Source organism: Schistocerca serialis, chromosome 1 (assembly GCF_023864345.2).
Source record: "Schistocerca serialis cubense isolate TAMUIC-IGC-003099 chromosome 1, iqSchSeri2.2, whole genome shotgun sequence".
Classification (NCBI taxonomy): Eukaryota; Metazoa; Arthropoda; class Insecta; order Orthoptera; family Acrididae; genus Schistocerca; species Schistocerca serialis.
In genome coordinates, this window is record NC_064638.1 from 904,940,465 (window position 1) to 904,958,734 (window position 18,270).

General features: G+C 48.0%; 1 protein-coding gene across 1 annotated transcript in view; it reads left to right on the forward strand.

The window, feature by feature from the left end:
- LOC126445065 (uncharacterized) overlaps positions 1 to 18,270 on the forward strand; it is a 406,008-nt gene that overhangs the window by 361,604 nt on the left and 26,134 nt on the right. Inside the window, exons 9-11 of the mRNA XM_050090970.1 lie at positions 1,439 to 1,568; positions 1,662 to 1,814; positions 3,281 to 3,304. Of these exons, the coding sequence (XP_049946927.1) occupies positions 1,439 to 1,568; positions 1,662 to 1,814; positions 3,281 to 3,304 (307 nt within the window). The remainder of the gene's footprint in view (positions 1 to 1,438; positions 1,569 to 1,661; positions 1,815 to 3,280; positions 3,305 to 18,270) is intronic.

Genomic DNA, 18,270 nt, shown 5'->3' on the forward strand with positions numbered 1-18,270 from the left:
CTGCGTTGTGCGCTGTGTTCATATAATGCCTGAATTTTTTTATTCTCGGCACACTCTTGACAGTGTGGATCTCAGAAGACTGAATACCCTAACAATATCCTAAATGGAATGCCCCAAGCATCTAACTTCAGCCACCATTCCTAGTTGAAGCCCACCCGGTTGGCCTTGCGGTCTAACGCACGGCTTTCCGGGCGGGAAGGAGCGCCTAGTCCCCGGCACGAATCCGCCCGGCGGTTTTGTGTCGAGGTCCGGTGAACCGGTCAGTCTGTGGATGGTTTTTAGGTGGTTTTCCATCTGCCTCGGCGAAAGCTGGCTGGTTCCCCTTATTCCGCCTCAGTTACTTTATGTCGGCGATTGCTACGCAAACAAGTTCTCCACGTACGCGTACACCACCATTACTCTACCACGCAAACATAGGGGTTACACTCGTCTGGTGTGAGACGTTCCATGGGGGATCCACCGGGGGGCCGAACCGCACAATAACCCTGCGTTCGGTGTGGGGCGGCGGAGGGATAAAGTGGACTGCGGTAGTCGTCGTGGGATTGTGGACCACTGGGGCCGGGCGGGAACGGAGCCTTTCCGTCGTTTCTAGGTCCCCGGTTACCATACAATACAATACATACAATATTGATTTGAAAGTCTGTTAATTCCTGTCGTGCGTAGGAAACTTTTTCACAGGAATTGCCTGAGTACAAATGACAGCTCCGCCGATGCACTGCCCTTTTATACCTTGTGTATGCGATACTACCGCCATGTGTATGTGTGCATATCGCTATCCCACGACTTTTGTGACCTTAGTGTATATTTAACGACTTTAAGAGAAGACTGGCAGTGTCATGTTACAACCATCAGTACTGCACCTGGAGCACGACTATACCTAGTCACGTGACCAACTTGGATCGCGGTACGGCTGAGTCTACGGCCCCCCTTACAGAGTAATAATTTGCAGTGACAGAAACTATGCCAAAATACTCCAGACTCCATCAGCAAACTCTCTCGTTTCCCAGAGCCGGTCTCGGTACTTCTGTTTTATCTGGATACAGCAGACTGAACCACCCCTTGTGCTGTTGATTATATCCACTACTTGGCGCTACTTTAAGCTCGTAAAATTTCTATTAGTTTAGGTGGGCCGGCCGTTGTGGCCGAGCGGTTCTAGCCGCTTGATTGTGGAACCACGCGACCGCTACGGTGTCATGTTCGAATCCTGCCTCGGGCATGGATGTGTGTCATGTCCTTAGGTTAGTTAGGTTTAAGTAGTTCTAAGTTCTGGGGGACTGATGACCGGAGATGTTAAGTCCCATAGTGCTCAGAGCCATTTGAACCATTTGAGTTTAGGTGGTCGTGAGGACGTGGATAAGTAGATTTCATTTACTCTGTCTCGAGAGACACGAACTTTTGCGGCTGTGAGGAGAGCGCACGGCGCGCCGGCGTGTTTCAGCTGCACGTACCGGCTGTCGGCGGCGGCGTCGGCGGCGGCGCCGGCCGGCGAGCGCGTGCAGGTGAACGTGACGGCGGTCCGCACGGGCGGCCGGCGCTGCTCTGCGGCGGCCTCGCTGTGGCTGCTGGACGTGCCGTGGGCCGACGCGCCGCCGCTGCGCCGCCGCCTGCTGTGCCCCGCCGGCGCGCCCTTCTCCTTCCTGTCGGCCGCCGCCGCCGTCGAGCTGCGCTTCCGCGTCACCGCCATGAACGCCACCGAGGACTTCTCGCACATCGGCTTCCACGCCACGTGGCGCGCCGTCGCCGCCGAGCCCTGCGCCGAGAACCGACGCCTCTCCGGCCCCAGCGGGGAGATTCGTCTGCGCTCCCCGGAGAAGGTGAGCCGCCCTGCCTCACCCCCTCCTGCCTCTCCACAGAGCGTCACCCGTCCAGTACGCGGGCACCACCATCACCCGGCTGGCTCGCACGACTCTGCAGCAGGGTGCGAATCGTTGGGCCGGCTTGCCTTCCCTACCTACCGCTTCCGCAGACTGCCTGGTCGGTGACATGCCGGGCCAGTCTGTGCCCTCTACTCGGGCGTGTTTACAAACATGACAAGCCAAATGAGACGCGTGCTGCTAGTACCACACTACTGGCCATTAAAATTGCTACACCACGAAGATGACGTGCTACAGACGCGAAATTTAACCGACAGGAAGAAGATGCTGTGATATGCAAATGATTAGCTTTCCAGAGCATTCACACAAGGTTGGTGCCGGTGGCGACACGTCCAACGTGCTGACATGACGAAAGTTTCCAACCGATTTCTCATACACAAACAGCAGTTGACCGGCGTTGCCTGGTTAAACGTTGTTGTGATGCCTCGTGTAAGCAGGAGAAATGCGTTCCATCACGTTTCCGACTTTGATAAAGGTCGGATTGTAGCCTATCACGATTGAGGTTTATCGTATTGCGACATTGCTGCTCGCGTAGATCGAGATCCAATGACTGTTAGCAGAATATGGAATCGGTGGGTTCAGGAGGGTAATACGCCGTGCTGGATCCCAACGGCCTCGTATCACTAGCAGTCGAGATGACAGGCATCTTAGCCGCCTGGCTGTAACGGATCGTGCAGCCACGTCTCCATTCCTGAGTCAACAGATGAGGACGTTTGCAAGACAACAACCATCTGCACGAACAGTTCGACGTTTGCAGCAGCTGACAGCTCGGAGACCATGGATGCGGTTACCCTTGACGCTGCATCACTGACAGGAGCGCCTGCGATGGTGTACTCAACGACGAACCTGGGTGCACGAATGGCAAAACGTCATTTTTTCGGATGAATCCAGGTTCTGTCTACAGCATCATGATGGTCGCATCCGTGTTTGGTGACATCGCGGTGAACGCACATTCGAAGCGTGTATTCGTCATCGCCATACTGGCGTATCACCCGGCGTGATGGTATGGAGTGCCATTGGTTACAGGTCTCGGTCACCTCTTGTTCGCATTGACGGCACTTTGAACAGTGGACCTTACATTTCAGATGTGTTACGACCCATGGCTCTACGCTTCATTCGATCCCTGCGATTGCCTACATTTCAGCAGGATAATGCACGACCGCATGTTGCAGGTCGTGTACGAGCCTTTCTGGATACAGAAAATGTTCGACAGCTGCCCTGCCCAGCACATTCTCCACATCTCTCACCAACTGAAAACTTCTGGTCAATGGTGGCCGAGCATCTGGCTCATCACAATACGCCAGTCACTACTCTCGACGAACTGTTGTATCGTGTTGAAGCTGCATGGACAGCTGTACCTCTATACCCCACCCAAGCTCTGTTTGACTCAATGCCCAGGCGTATCAAGGCCATTATTACGGCCGGAGGTGGTTGTTCTGGGTACTGATTTCTCAGGATCTATGCACCCAAATTGCGTGAAAAAGTAATGACATGTCAGGTGTAATACAATATATTTGTCCAATGAATACCCGTTTATCATCTGCATTTCTTCTTTGTGTAGCAATTTTAGTGGCCAGTAGTGCACTACACCACGCGTCCGGGATATCCACCCGACTTCGGACTTAGAAAATTTCAGTTCCACAGCGTCAGCCGAGAACCGCCAAGTGTACATCTAGGACCGGGGGCTCAAGGATGCAACAGTTTTGTGTATATATGTAATGAATCTGGTAAGAAGGCGTCAGTCTTCGTGCAGCCGCGCGAGCAACAGCATTGGATCGCTCACACAGAAGACGCCACGATGCTATAGGGGAAGTAGGCGTACGCGCCTTACAGTTTATAAAGCAACTGTCGGCGATATAAATTCCCTGACAGTTCCAGTGGGCTTGGAGACATTGTTACGTGTGTCTCCCTCAAACAGTTTTGTAACACGATTTTACATGTCTCTGTCGCAACACTCCCAGTCGCAGCTCTATAGACGATTATTGTCTCCACCCGCAGCCGTTTGCACTTCGCAGCTGATGTACGTAACGTCTTCCGCCAACCCCACAATAGGGTTCGGTTCTGGTAGCGTTACAGTTTCGTAATGCCCCCCACTCCCTCCACACACAGCTCGACATCACCCTAACTTTCCAAGAACTGCAGCTGCGTAAGATTTTAAAAACATTTTCCTTGTTAACTCATGTGTTGACCATGCGAAGAAGCTAACTCCTTGCAGGGCGAGTAAACTGTAGTGCGGTCACATAAATTGATTGAAGCCAGTAGAATTGGGATGACCAAAACACCTGAAATTGTGATCTTCACTTGACATCAGGGCATGGTGTATCACAAATGTAGACCCATGACGCCATTGAGGTGTTTTCACTGCACTTTCTGAATGCTAGTCTGAAACTGAACCGCTACTTGCACGTGAACGAAATGGAACTTATTTGCGATACGATATGAGAACCCATTAGTGCTCAGCTCGATCCCTTGCAGCAACTTCTCATTTTCAGACGACCATCGAGACAGCAAGCAAGAGCATATACCTCTTGGAGGAGCTAGCAGAGTCTGCCTTCCATCGAATTTATGATCTGCAAATTGTAGCGCATAGACTACGGCTGATTAACGACGTGCATTACATAGGTACGTTACCGTCGGGATAGCACCTCTTCTAGGGCGGGTAGGTCCGCTGGTAACTGACCGAATCCGCCCAGCGGATTAGTGATGACGGTCATTGTGCCAGCTAGCGAGTGTTACAGAAATCGAATACAGGATTGTGCAACTCAGATCTCAATGTATAGCTCACAGTACTAAGCATGCGAGATAAATTTTCGAGTGCTAAAACTCCAAACGTTTCGAATATATGGTAAAGCCCACAAGCCCCAAAACATTATGATTCGATATCGCATGGTGGCGTTGCGGGCACGTGACGCGGTAGCATTGTATGTAAGCGGAGCAGGCACGGGCGGGGTATCATCCCAGCAAAGGTACGGGCTGCAAATGGGGAAATACAATAAGATAAGCGACTCTGACGAAGGCATCTCTGCCGAAAGAGTACATTGCTGGTGCACGCACAAGTGTTTCGGGGCACACTGTTTATAGTACCTTATTGAACGTGGAGCTCCACCGCAGAACATCCTTACGTGTTCACATGTTGACCCAAAGACATCGTCATTTACTACTGCAGTGGGTGCGGAACAATGGGGATTCGACCGTCGATCAATGGAAACATCTTCGCCGTCATCGAAGTGAACTGCGGCTCGAAGCGTGCAGCGCACCACGAACGCAGGCTGGTGGGAGCAATGTTATGCTATGGGAGAGATTCTCCTGCGCTTGCATGGGACCTATGGTAGTAACCAAACACACGCTGACAGCTGCTAACCTCCTCTTTCCCTTCATGCTTGATGTCTTCGTCGACCGCGATGTCGTCTTCCAGCATCATAATTGACCGTGTATCGGAAACAGAACTATCTACAGTGGTTTGAGGAGCGCTATAGTGAACTCATGTCGATGTCTCGGCGACCAAATTCAGCTGATGTAAATCCTATGGAACCCACCTGGGTCACTATCGGGTGCCATTACCGCGTATGTCCGCCCCTGGTGGCTGAGTGGTCAGCGCGACGGAATGTCATGCCTAACGGCCCGGATTCGATTCCCGGCGGGGTCGGAGATTTTATCCGCTCAGGGACTGGGTGTTGTGTTGTCCCTATCATCATCATTCCATCCCCATCGACACGCAAGTCGCCGAAGAGGTGTCAACTCGAAAGACTTGCACCAGGCGAACGGTCTATCCGACCGGTTGCCCTAGCCACACGGCATTTCCATACCGCGTATGTAAATCAGCAGCCCATTACTAACGCGAATTACGTGATCTGTGCATATAAATCTAATGCCACATAGCTCCACAAATCTACCAACAAAGTGCCTGATCCATGATATGCACAATCAGTGATGTACTTCGTTTCAAAGACGGACAAACTAGCCATTAAGTAGGTAGTCAAAACATTTGGCCCCATCAGTGTAAATATCCCATTAAGAGTGGTACATGGCGCTGGAAACCAGGCCAAGCGATCAAAACGGTGTCACTAGATGTGGCGCCAAACCGTGACGGTAACATACGCACTCACTTTTGCAGAACATGAGACCGACACAAAATTAAAAACAATTCCTACACGCGGTTCGCACACCAAACAAAAACGACAAATGAAACTTCCTAGCAGATTAAAACTGTGTGCCGGTCCGAGACTCGAACTCGGTACCTTTGCCTTTCGCGGGCAAGTGCTACCCAAGCACGACTCACGCCCCCGTCCTCACAGCTTTACTTCTGCCAGTACCTCGTCTCCTACCTTCCAAACTTTACAGAAGCTCTCCTGCGAACCTTGCAGAACTAGCACTCCTGAAAGAAAGGATATTGCGGAGACATGGCTTAGCCACAGTCTGCGGGATGTTTCCATAATGAGATTTTCACTATGCAGCGGAGTGTACGCTGATATGAAACTTCCTGGCAGATTAAAACTGTGTGCTAGACCGAGACTCGAACACGGGACCTTTGCCTTTCGCGGGCAAGTGCTCTACCAACTGAGCTACCCAAGCACGACTCACGCCCCGCGAAAGGCGTTCATAATCACTTTCCACGCGTCGTTTACTGAATCAATCCCACTGAAGACAACGGATTTCAGCCATACTACATTCACCGCAAAGCACAGAGACGTCTGCTTGCCGGTCCTTATAATAAACAACTCTCACTACAACTGGTAGAAGGTAAGAATACTATCCGATGCTTCCAACATCCGACGAATGAGTAGTCGCGCTCAAACAACAGAACAAGATACTTTAAGCAGTTCATCTGCACTGAAGAATACTAAACAGTATGCAGCTCTACCGCATTGCCCATGACGGCACGATGGAAAAGCCTGTCACAACAACCTCTAAATTCATGGCTTCACGCCTCGACCAAACACGAGGAAAACCTATCACTTCAGTGGCAAGAAGCCCATACTGCTTGCTGGTTCCGCACTACACCACGTCACTCGAGAGAAGACGTCTTCTTTAGCCACTGTACGCCTCAGGTCACGTAAACAGCCGCCGGAGAACGTCACTTAGACAGCAGGGGCGCACACGACAGGCGGCGGGACTTCAGACACACGTCACGAGAAGCTATTCATTAGTGACTGTTTCAAGAACTAGAACAGAGAGTTTCGCAATTTGATTACATCATAATTTATGCGGTATGAAGTCGAGGTGTGCATTCATCGCTGTCATCAGTACTTAACTTAGCTCTAAGACTGTTCACACAGGCCTGCTCATTGCTGCTATACGAGCATATATATGGAGGGAAGTGCTGAACCACTCTGTCGTTTCCGCCTACATTTGGAAAAGTCGGTCTTTCCATTATTTTTTTTTAGTGGAGCATCCTTCCCCTTCTGTCTTACCTTGCCTCAGTTTCCTGTGGTTTATTAGCTGTAGGAACCGTGTAAGGTTTGATGCTGGCCGCAGTTATGACCAGCCAGTCAATGGGCGCCTTTTCCAGGCTCGATTGTTTTCTGCCGCCAGTCAGGCCACAAACTAACCCAGGTGGTCTTACCCTACGGAACACAGCTGAAGAGTATGCGCATCCACTGCAGAAGGGAGCTTGCAATTTTCTACAGCGTTTTTATCAGGTAGCTTTCTTGTCTGTCTGTACAATACAAATTTTGCAGTTAGTTCTAAACTAACTTCCCAGTGAGAGACTTGAACCTTTAAACATAGCTCAGAACTGGATGACAGTTCACAAAATTCAATATTAGCTCGATTTCTTGTCAATCTGTTCGGTAGGGGTGGGGGTGGGGGTTTAAAAGTTCTGTAACACCTTACGTCTAGACTGCCCTGCATGGCCGGCATTTTGTGTGGGTAGTAATAGAATGCATTCTCATTCTGGCAGTATGCGAACTTTCTTCACCGTAGCGCCCATTTATACTTTATACACTCCTGGAAATTGAAATAAGAACACCGTGAATTCATTGTCCCAGGAAGGGGAAACTTTATTGACACATTCCTGGGGTCAGATACATCACATGATCACACTGACAGAACCACAGGCACATAGACACAGGCAACAGAGCATGCACAATGTCGGCACTAGTACAGTGTATATCCACCTTTCGCAGCAATGCAGGCTGCTATTCTCCCATGGAGACGATCGTAGAGATGCTGGATGTAGTCCTGTGGAACGGCTTGCAATGCCATTTCCACCTGGCGCCTCAGTTGGACCAGCGTTCGTGCTGGACGTGCAGACCGCGTGAGACGACGCTTCATCCAGTCCCAAACATGCTCAATGGGGGACAGATCCGGAGATCTTGCTGGCCAGGGTAGTTGACTTACACCTTCTAGAGCACGTTGGGTGGCACGGGATACATGCGGACGTGCATTGTCCTGTTGGAACAGCAAGTTCCCTTGCCGGTCTAGGAATGGTAGAACGATGGGTTCGATGACGGTTTGGATGTACCGTGCACTATTCAGTGTCCCCTCGACGATCACCAGTGGTGTACGGCCAGTGTAGGAGATCGCTCCCCACACCATGATGCCGGGTGTTGGCCCTGTGTGCCTCGGTCGTATGCAGTCCTGATTGTGGCGCTCACCTGCACGGCGCCAAACACGCATACGACCATCATTGGCACCAAGGCAGAAGCGACTCTCATCGCTGAAGACGACACGTCTCCATTCGTCCCTCCATTCACGCCTGTCGCGACACCACTGGAGGCGGGCTGCACGATGTTGGGGCGTGAACGGAAGACGGCCTAACGGTGTGCGGGACCGTAGCCCAGCTTCATGGAGACGGTTACGAATGGTCCTCGCCGATACCCCAGGAGCAACAGTGTCCCTAATTTGCTGGGAAGTGGCGGTGCGGTCCCCTACGGCACTGCGTAGGATCCTACGGTCTTGGCGGCATCCGTGCGTCGCTGCGGTCCGGTCCCAGGTCGACGGGCACGTGCACCTTCCGCCGACCACTGGCGACAACATCGATGTACTGTGGAGACCTCACGCCCCACGTGTTGAGCAATTCGGCGGTACGTCCACCCGGCCTCCCGCATGCCCACTATACGCCCTCGCTCAAAGTCCGTCAACTGCACATACGGTTCACGTCCACGCTGTCGCGGCATGCTACCAGTGTTAAAGACTGCGATGGAGCTCCGTATGCCACGGCAAACTGGCTGACACTGACGGCGGCGGTGCACAAATGCTGCGCAGCTAGCGCCATTCGACGGCCAACACCGCGGTTCCTGGTGTGTCCGCTGTGCCATGCGTGTGATCATTGCTTGTACAGCCCTCTCGCAGTGTCCGGAGCAAGTATGGTGGGTCTGACACATCGGTGTCAATGTGTTCTTTTTTTCCATTTCCAGTAGTGTAGTTCTGAGTCAGTTACAGTGCACGCATAGATAAGCTCAAAGGACAAAAAAAATTGTCACCGCAGTGAGCACGCACAGAACACTCGTTAAGGCCTCACAGATGACACATAAATCGAGTCACGTGCTCAGCCACACGTGCCTCTAGGTGAGCTTAAGGCGAGCGATCAGTGAGACGTCTATGTTTCAAGCATGCACTATGTGTAAAGATGGGTAAATGTAAGGACGTGATAGAGTGGGAGTTGCTGGATTTGCCAGTGTTTCATGGGAGGCGGTTCAACGTATCTACAAACAGTAGTGTAACACACGTGACCATGAACATGACATCATACCTGTGATCATTAAAAGATTGTGACTGAGAGAGGCCAGAGGCACGTTTCAAGGCTTGTGAATCAGAATCGCTTCGAAACCTGACAGGAATTTCTGCAGGCAGTGAATGAAGGTCAGTTCCAACCTGTGAGTGAGGGAACGTTGCGACTGGTGCTGCACGCAAGAGGCCATTGCTCGCACAGACACATAAAGACAGCAGCACAGTGCATACGGCTGGAAGAATATGTGAGTAGTTTTGTGAACACTACCCCAACCTGTTACATCTGGACTGCTTTGCAAGATCACCTGACTTCAACACCATAGAAAACCCGTATGAGATGTTGTAACAACGGGTAAAATGCTGACATCAGCATCCTCACAATTTGGCACTCTCATGGTTGTACCACGCAGCCTGGCTGCAGACTTGTACGTCAGTCTGGTGATTCGTTCTTTTGTGACACCATTCTTTAACAGCATTCTATGGGATGTCTTCCAACAGGATAACACTCGCCCACATACTGCTGTTATAAGCGAACTTATTCTACAGAGTGTGGACACGTAGCCTTGGCCTGATCAAGAACCAGATTTATCTCCTACCGAGTACAAATGGGACATCATCGGACGACAACTGCAGCGTCATCGGCAAACAGCATTAACCGTCCATGTACTGACCAGCCAAGAGCAACAGGCATGGAAACGCATCCCACAAACCGATATCTGGGATCTCTACAATATAATGTGTTAACATTTGCATGTTTGCATTCAACATTCTGACCATTACACCGGTTATTAATGTACAAGCATTTCAGATTTATAATGACGTATCCTGCACTTACGTTAACCTGTGATCCTGCGGTGTTAATCACTTAAATACGTTACCTAGACAAATGTATTCCTGAAATTTCATTACTCTACTTTTAGTGTGATTTTTTTCTTTAATGTAGTACATTACTAGCTCTTCCATGTAGCGTATATCATATTTTCCTGAGGATTTTAAGCATCTTGCTCTACTGTTCGTCCAATAAAATAGATTTCCACATTTGTAAACGGCCAAATACAGTACCGTAAAATGAGCTTTGCCTTATGATGGAGATTCTTCGCCAGGATAGAACAGCCGCATGCGAACGCGTAGCGTTTAGGTGTCTACCCGGTGCCTGAGGCGCAGCGGCAATGGTGTGGCTGGGATTCCTGCAGGGCATCATGTCTGGTAATTGGTGGTCCTGGTGTAAGAGGGTGGTCGCCCCTCAGGAGCGCTCAGGCCGCCTCAATAATTCAGCGCAGACGCTTGCCTGGCTAGCAGCGGCGATTACCGCCACCTGCCCGAGGCCGGGCGTCCGGCGACAAAGCGCCACCGCACACCCGCGCGTCTTCATCACCTCCGAGAATACTCGCCCTAATAAATTATCTACTATTTCGCCACGAGAAAGTTACCAGTCGTCTTCAGGTATTAGTACGGAACTTGTCCACAGCCACAGGCGTCCAAATCGACAAACGGTTTAGAAACGGTTTTGGGAAAACCGAACGATTACGCTTCGATGTATCCGACAATACTCGCCCTAATAAATTATCTACTATTTCGCCACGAGAAAGTTACCAGTCGTCTTCAGATATTAGTACGGAACTTGTCCACAGCCACAGGCGTCCAAATCGACAAACAGTTTAGAAACGGTTTTGGGAAAACCGAACAATTACGCTTCGATGTATAGGTGTTGTCTGTACTAATCTCCAGTGGATTTGGAGTTTCCACAGTCTAGAAGCAGCGACTGTCGATCACTGGTCGAGTAGCTGTGTTTATAGGATGAGTTTGTTGTCCCAGCGCCGGCCGGTGTGGCCGAGCGGTTCTAGGCGCTTCAGCCCGGAACCGCGCGACCGCTACGGTCGTAGGTTCGAATCCTGCCTTGGGCATGGATGTGTGTGATATCCTTAGGTTAGTTAGGTTTAAGTATATCTAAGTTCTAGGGGACTGATGCCCTCAGATGTTAAGTCCCATAGCGCTCACAGCCATTTGAACTATTTTTTGTTGTCTCAGCATGAAAACAAAAGTTGGGGTCCGATAAAAATAACGACCGAACAAAAGTAGCAACATACAGTAGAAAAAGAAGGTTTTATGTACATACGATGGCCATTCGGAAAGTAAGATTCAAATGGCTCTGAGCACTATGGGTCGTGCGGTTCCAGACTGTAGTGCCTAGAACCGCTCGGCCACCCCGGCCGGCGGGAAATTAAGGTCCGATCGATTGTGAAATGGAAATTAGTATTAAAATCAAAAATGTTTTATTTGCAACAATCAGTTACACCTTCCAGTTATTCGTCTACATAGTCGTCGTTCCGACTTAGACATTTGTCGTAGAGTTGTACCAACTTTCCGGTACCTTCGTCATAGAGGACAGCTGCCTGTGCTTGCCGCCAATTCTCTACGCTGGTCTGCAGCTCGTTGTCTGTGCCACAGTTTTGTCTTCATAGCCAGCGGTTCATGGGAGCAGAGAGGAAACTCAGGGGGAGCCAATTATGGGCTATATTTTAAGAGACCAAATACTTCGCATCCAAAACGCAACAGAAGCATCTTAATGTCCCCTGCAAAGTGAAGCCGAAAATTGTCAAAAAAAAAAAGAAAGAGCGTGAAAGTTATGTCATGTAGGCTGCATGACATCAGGCCTTCATGGCTCTGAACACTATGGGACTTAACATCTATGGTCATCAGTCCCCTAGAACTTAGAATTACTTAAACCTAACTAACCTAAGGACATCACACAACACCCAGTCATCACGAGGCAGAGAAAATCCCTGACCTCGCCGGGAATCGAACCCGGGAACCCGGGCGCGGGAAGCGAGAACGCTACCACACGACCACGAGCTGCGGACATCAGGCCTTCATACTTGGTGGGAGACACTATTTACCTGTGCATCCTTACATGCTCATTATACTCCCAGAACAGAAAAGAGAGACGTGACGCAATCGATGGTCATACTAGAGACACTGCCCAACACATTTGAACAAAGCTTCTTCGGATTTTCACTGTGTTTTCCATTTAGCGCCGATCGAACCTTACTTTCCAAATAGCCCTTGTATTACCTACTTACAAATGTCTGAGAACTACGCGTACATAACTGATGTATACAAGTTTAAGATCTGTGTCCTCGAAGTCTTTCGCGGCGGCATGTCTGAATAAAATCTTCTCGGCCATCATGCCGCGTCAATTCGTGGCTTCGAAAACCGAGAAGGTTTTATTTGTGTTTAAGGTTACGATGTAGACGTATAGTTTGTTGGAGTATTATTTTTAGTTCTGTGATGGCTTGTTTCCGATGTCGATCTTGTAAGGTTGGATCATAGAACCTTACATTTATTCCTCTGCTTACCAGCAGATCAAACTCAACGGCCATTCCCAGGTCCTGATACAAGGCTGAATCAAGAAAGTGTACCTGAATTCATCAGTGTGCATGCATTTGCGCTCATGTTTAGGAAAGGTGATTGAATGAACATGGTGTGCCGAATATGAAACGTAATAAAGTTAAATAAAACTCATTCAATGCTGTGCCCAGCGTGACCTTCCTCCATACCATGATAAAAATAGGTTAAACTCAGTCAGAGAAAAAACACTTTCCAGATTTAGATAAAACTATGGAATGTCATGAAATGTGATTGACTTGCTTCAATATACGAGGGTCCTTCCGAAAGCAATGCCTCATAATTACTGTGGTGACTTTGGATGTCCGCGCCAGATGTCGTTGGTGTAGCGCTAATGTTTGAACCTTCCTCTTTCATCTGCAGGTTGTTCCGTTGTTCTGTGGTAGTTGGGGCCAGCAGAAGAGTGTTCCAAAATGGATTCTATTGTGGAGGAGCGTACAAAAGAGTGATGTGTGATTGAATTCCTCACTGCTGAAGAAATTGCGCGAATTGAAATCCATCGACAATTGCTGGAAATCTATGGAGGCGATACAATAGACGTGAGCAATGTTAGCGATGGTTACGGCATTTTCAAAGTGGTGAAAAGAGTGAGTTTGATAAGCCATGCCCCGTAGACCCTGCACAGCTCTTATCCCTCGCAATGAAGAGCGTCTTGATCAACTCATCAGTGCTGATCGCCGGATAACGACCAGAGAATTGTGTGCAAAGCTGAATGTCGGTTATAATGTCTAGGAAACAATAATGGAACATCTTGGTTATCGCAAAGTCTGTGCGAGATGGGTCCCTCGGAAGCTTACAGAAGAACAAAAAACTCATGAAATGGAAATATGTAGGGACCTGCTGGACCAATATGGAGCTGAAGATGACAAGAAGTTTCGTCACCGAAGATGAGACTGTGAGCACTGTGAGCCTGAATTCAAAAGCAGTCCATGGAATGGCGATATGCAAATTCTCCGTCGAAGAGGAAATTCAAGACACAGCCCTCTACGGGCAGACTGATGTGCAAAGTCTTCTGGGTTAGCCAGAGTGTAGTCCTTTTGGATGCCCCGGAGCCTGGAGAAACTGTCAGTTCAGCACGCTACAAGACGACACCGAATAAGCTCAAAGCCGAATTTTCAGGGTAAGGACAGAGAAGAACTTTTGTAGGGTCCTGCGCACTCGTCTCGTATAGGGCACCTAAAGGATGCTGCGTTCTCGGAATGCTATACAACAATTCAAGCAAATCATATTAATAGTTTTTATTACAATAAAGAAGATTTACAATACTTAACTTTTGTTAATGATCATGATCAAATCACTGAACACCAGCAGGAATTCAACCTATATGACAAATTTCGATCCGGTTTCCGTAAACATCACAGCACAAACACTCCTTTAATTAAAGTAACTGATGACCTGAAATATGCCATCGACAGCCGAAAGGCAACAATATTGACGCTACTAGACTTCAGCAAAGCTTTTGACACTGCTAATTTTGAGATATTGTTCAGAAAAATGCAACAGCTTAATTTCTCAGATAGTGCAATGAGATGGTTTGAAAGCTACTTAAAAGACAGATAGCAATGTGTTGTCTGCGTAAATGAAAAATCTTCCTGGACACATATCTCCTCAGGAGTGCCACAAGGATCAGTCTTAGGACCACTTTTGTTTTCTTTATATGTCAACGATATTTCGTCGGTTCTGTCCTCCTGTAAATATCATTTCTATGCCGACGACCTCCACCTCTACCTAAGCGTCAGACCTGAAGATATAACCACTGCAATCGCTCAGATGAATAATGATCTGTCTTCAGTAGTGACGTGGGCGAAAAACCTGGGGCTTAAACTTATGCTCGACGGGATTCCAGTACCATATCACAAAACAATTAAGAACCTGGGTGTAACTTTGGATGAGCATCTCAACTGGGCGGAGAGTACAGTCGCAGTGTGCCAGAAGACGTCCGATTGTCTCTATGCTCTCAAAAAGTTTCGGAACGTATTTCCACAGGATTTGAAACGCCAGCTCGTGCAATCACTCGTTCTACCGAACCTCCCCTATTATGATGTAATTCAACAAGGCATGAGTAGTGAAAACAAAAGACGGCTAGAACTAACCATGAATGCCTGTGTGCGTTACACCTGCAACATTCGCCGATATGATCATGTTAGTACTTCATACTGCCAGATAGGGTGGCTGCGGCCGGACAAATTGCGTGACTACCACACTCTATGTCTGCTTCACCGACCCCTCGTTGCGCAAGCAGCCCAGTACCTTGCTTCAGAGATTAAACACCATTCATGCCATCATAATCGTAACACGAGGTCACTCTTATTTGGTATCCTAACTGTGTCCACTCACTAAACAAAAACTTTTGCATACTCCTTCTCAGTTGCCGCTGTCCGCCTCTGGAACAAACTGCCCCTTACCTTGCGCAAAATTCAATCTCCTGCTGCTTTTAAGAAGAAGTTGAAGCATTTCCTACTATCATCCTCATAATGTTTTCCACTAAATTAATGTACATGGCCAATCCTCTCCTCTGTCAAATAGCAAAGCTAGTGTCTCCTATCTTGCACCTTTCTCTTCTTCCTCTTCGTCTATCTCTATTAACCACGCAATATTGTTTTTCTTTATATTTCCTTAATTATGTTTCGTCATGTCTCTATTCTTCTCCTCCCTTCACCATCAGTCTCCCTCCTACTCCCTGCTGCTAGCACTCTTATCCAAAATCTGTCTCTTTCATAATCTTTAATTATAACAGTACTTATCATCTACGAATATAAACTCTACATGTATGTATTTTTCCAAGTGTGCCTTTGTAATTGTTTTGTTTTTCACTTTTACTTGTACTAGACGTAGATTAACATGCCTAATAAAACATATGAATGTAAAATAAGTAGAATGCCTGGTTAGATGTAAGAGAGGGCCTTATGGCCCTAATCTTGCCAGGTTAAATAAATAAATAAATACATTAACTTTTTATTTATAAGAACGGATCGCAAGCGATGGGTGGCATGCAAATAAGGCAGAGTCCTTCACTATATATAATGTCCACGTAAGCAATGGATACGGACCAGTAATAACTGTTATCGTAGTGCCGGTCTGCGAGTCCCGGTCTGGCACTGTGTGGCCGAGGCTGGCAGGAGCGGCGCTTATATTCTCTTCGGCTAGAGGGCGCTCCTGTCATGGTGCGGTCCTTATCAGCGGGCTATTGGCTACAGCCTTCTTTGCTCTTGCGTTCTTCATCTTCGTGCCGTCAGTTATCGTTACTTCGGAACAACTTTCATCTGCAACATGATAACGCCAGGCCTCACACCAGATTTTCGAGCGCGCAACTCATTGCAAAATTCAGCTGGACTGTCTTACCACATCCACCGTACAATCCCAATTTAGTGCCTTCAGACTTCTATCTCTTTGAGCCTCTGTGAAGATGGACTATGTGTCGAACATTTTCAAGACTCGGATGCTGTTTTCAAAGCTGTAAGGATTAGCCTCAGCTGGTCCAGGTTCTTACAAGTCCGCATGCAGGCTCTGGTTCATCGTTGGCGAAAGTGCATAACGAATGGTGGTGACTATGTGGGAAATGACAGTCTATAGCTATTGCTCTATTCAGCTGTGCTGTTGTGATTTATGTATCTCCTTTACTTTCCGTGAATAAAAATAGGAGGCGTAACTTTCGAAAGGACCCTCGTAGTTTTCGGTCTTGACCATTTATTTTATTAACTAGGCAGTTTTGCGCGTTTCTGCATAAGCCATCATCAGAATCTCATAGTAAGAGATAGCTCCCAGGAGAAAGTCGTTAAGATAAAACCACGTGCCACAACCACATACCGCTGCCCCTGCCGCAGCGTAAAGCAAAACCCCGACAGACAGATCGGCGAATCTCAGGTTTCTAACGTGATCACTTCGCCGCTCTTGAATTATACTTTTTTACCTTAACTGGGTAGTTGCAAACAGTGCTGTCCCAATTAAAACTATAAATTACTCCCGGTTGCAGAGCCTCAAGAAAATGGCTCTGAGCACTATGGGACTTAACTGCTGAGGTCATCAGTCCCCTAGAACTTAGAATTACTTAAACCTAACTAACCTAAGGACATCACACTCATCCATGCCCGAGGCAGGATTGGAGCCTGCGACCGTAGCGGTCGCGCGGTTACAGACTGTAGCGCCTAGAAACGCTCGGCCACCCCGGCCGGTGCAGAACCTCAAGTAGTAGTTGGCTCGGATATATCAACTTCCGATTGCCCAAACCAATTTTAAAATACCTAGCGAGCATAGGTTTCATACCACACAACAGAGTTTCTGATAGTGACGGACCATAGCTTTATGTATCATATAGTACAAGTTCACATGCAGCAGTGTTCATACATCGCGTCTAAACCGTGTTAACACGAACCTCGAATTCAAATTGAGCCACAAAAAACTTAAGTAACGCCATAAACTGAATTTCAGTTTCTGTTGCACCGTTGCAAATGTGAGTGGGTCTAAATCATCTCCTCAGAAGACAAAATCACGTGTAAGTCTATTGATCGCATAAATTTAATCCCTCCCGAAAATTCAGAGTCCAGCGAACACACTTGATTTTCAAAGTGCAGATGCAACACTCGCGAAAAATTCCCAGTATACTGTGATCCGCTCGAAGTAGGATTTCTGTCACTTGTCTCACACTGCGTGAATTCTGCCCAATCCCGAGGCTGAACCCCTGATTCCGCCGGCACGGAGCGTGTGTGCTCCCCCAAGCGCGAAAACAAGATAGCAGAGAGGGGAGAATCGATCCACATGTGCTCGCCTCGACCCCACTACTGACTTGCTTCAACTGACAACTGTAAAAATCAGAAATAACACATAATTAAGTAGTGTTCTGCTGGTTAATACAAAACATTTTAAAAAGGCTTTTCATATACTTTTTACTGGAACTGTCAAGCATTATATACATCACACGATATTTGCATTACAGTCAGTTTCATTAATTACTGTTAAATCAACCTAATTTTTCAATGAAATCAATCTTTTACCTAGAAGATTATTACAGTGAGTGTACTTATATCGTGTTATCGTTTTAATATGTGTGAGTGCCTGAATTAGAGCGTTCCGGCTCAGTCTGCATATAGTTTGCTGTTAATCAGAGCAGCATCGTCTCAAAATGAAATATTTTTGTCAGAATAGATTATTGACAGTAGCTGTCTTTGGACGTCCAGTATACACCTGTAACAGTAGTTTATGCTTCACTGATCAGTGCAATGATGTATGTACTTTACATGCTTTGTGCGCTTTATATGCAAGTGACTTCTAATCAAATTGCTTGCCTATGGAGTATCGCCTCAGTTGTGCTACTGGATTCGTG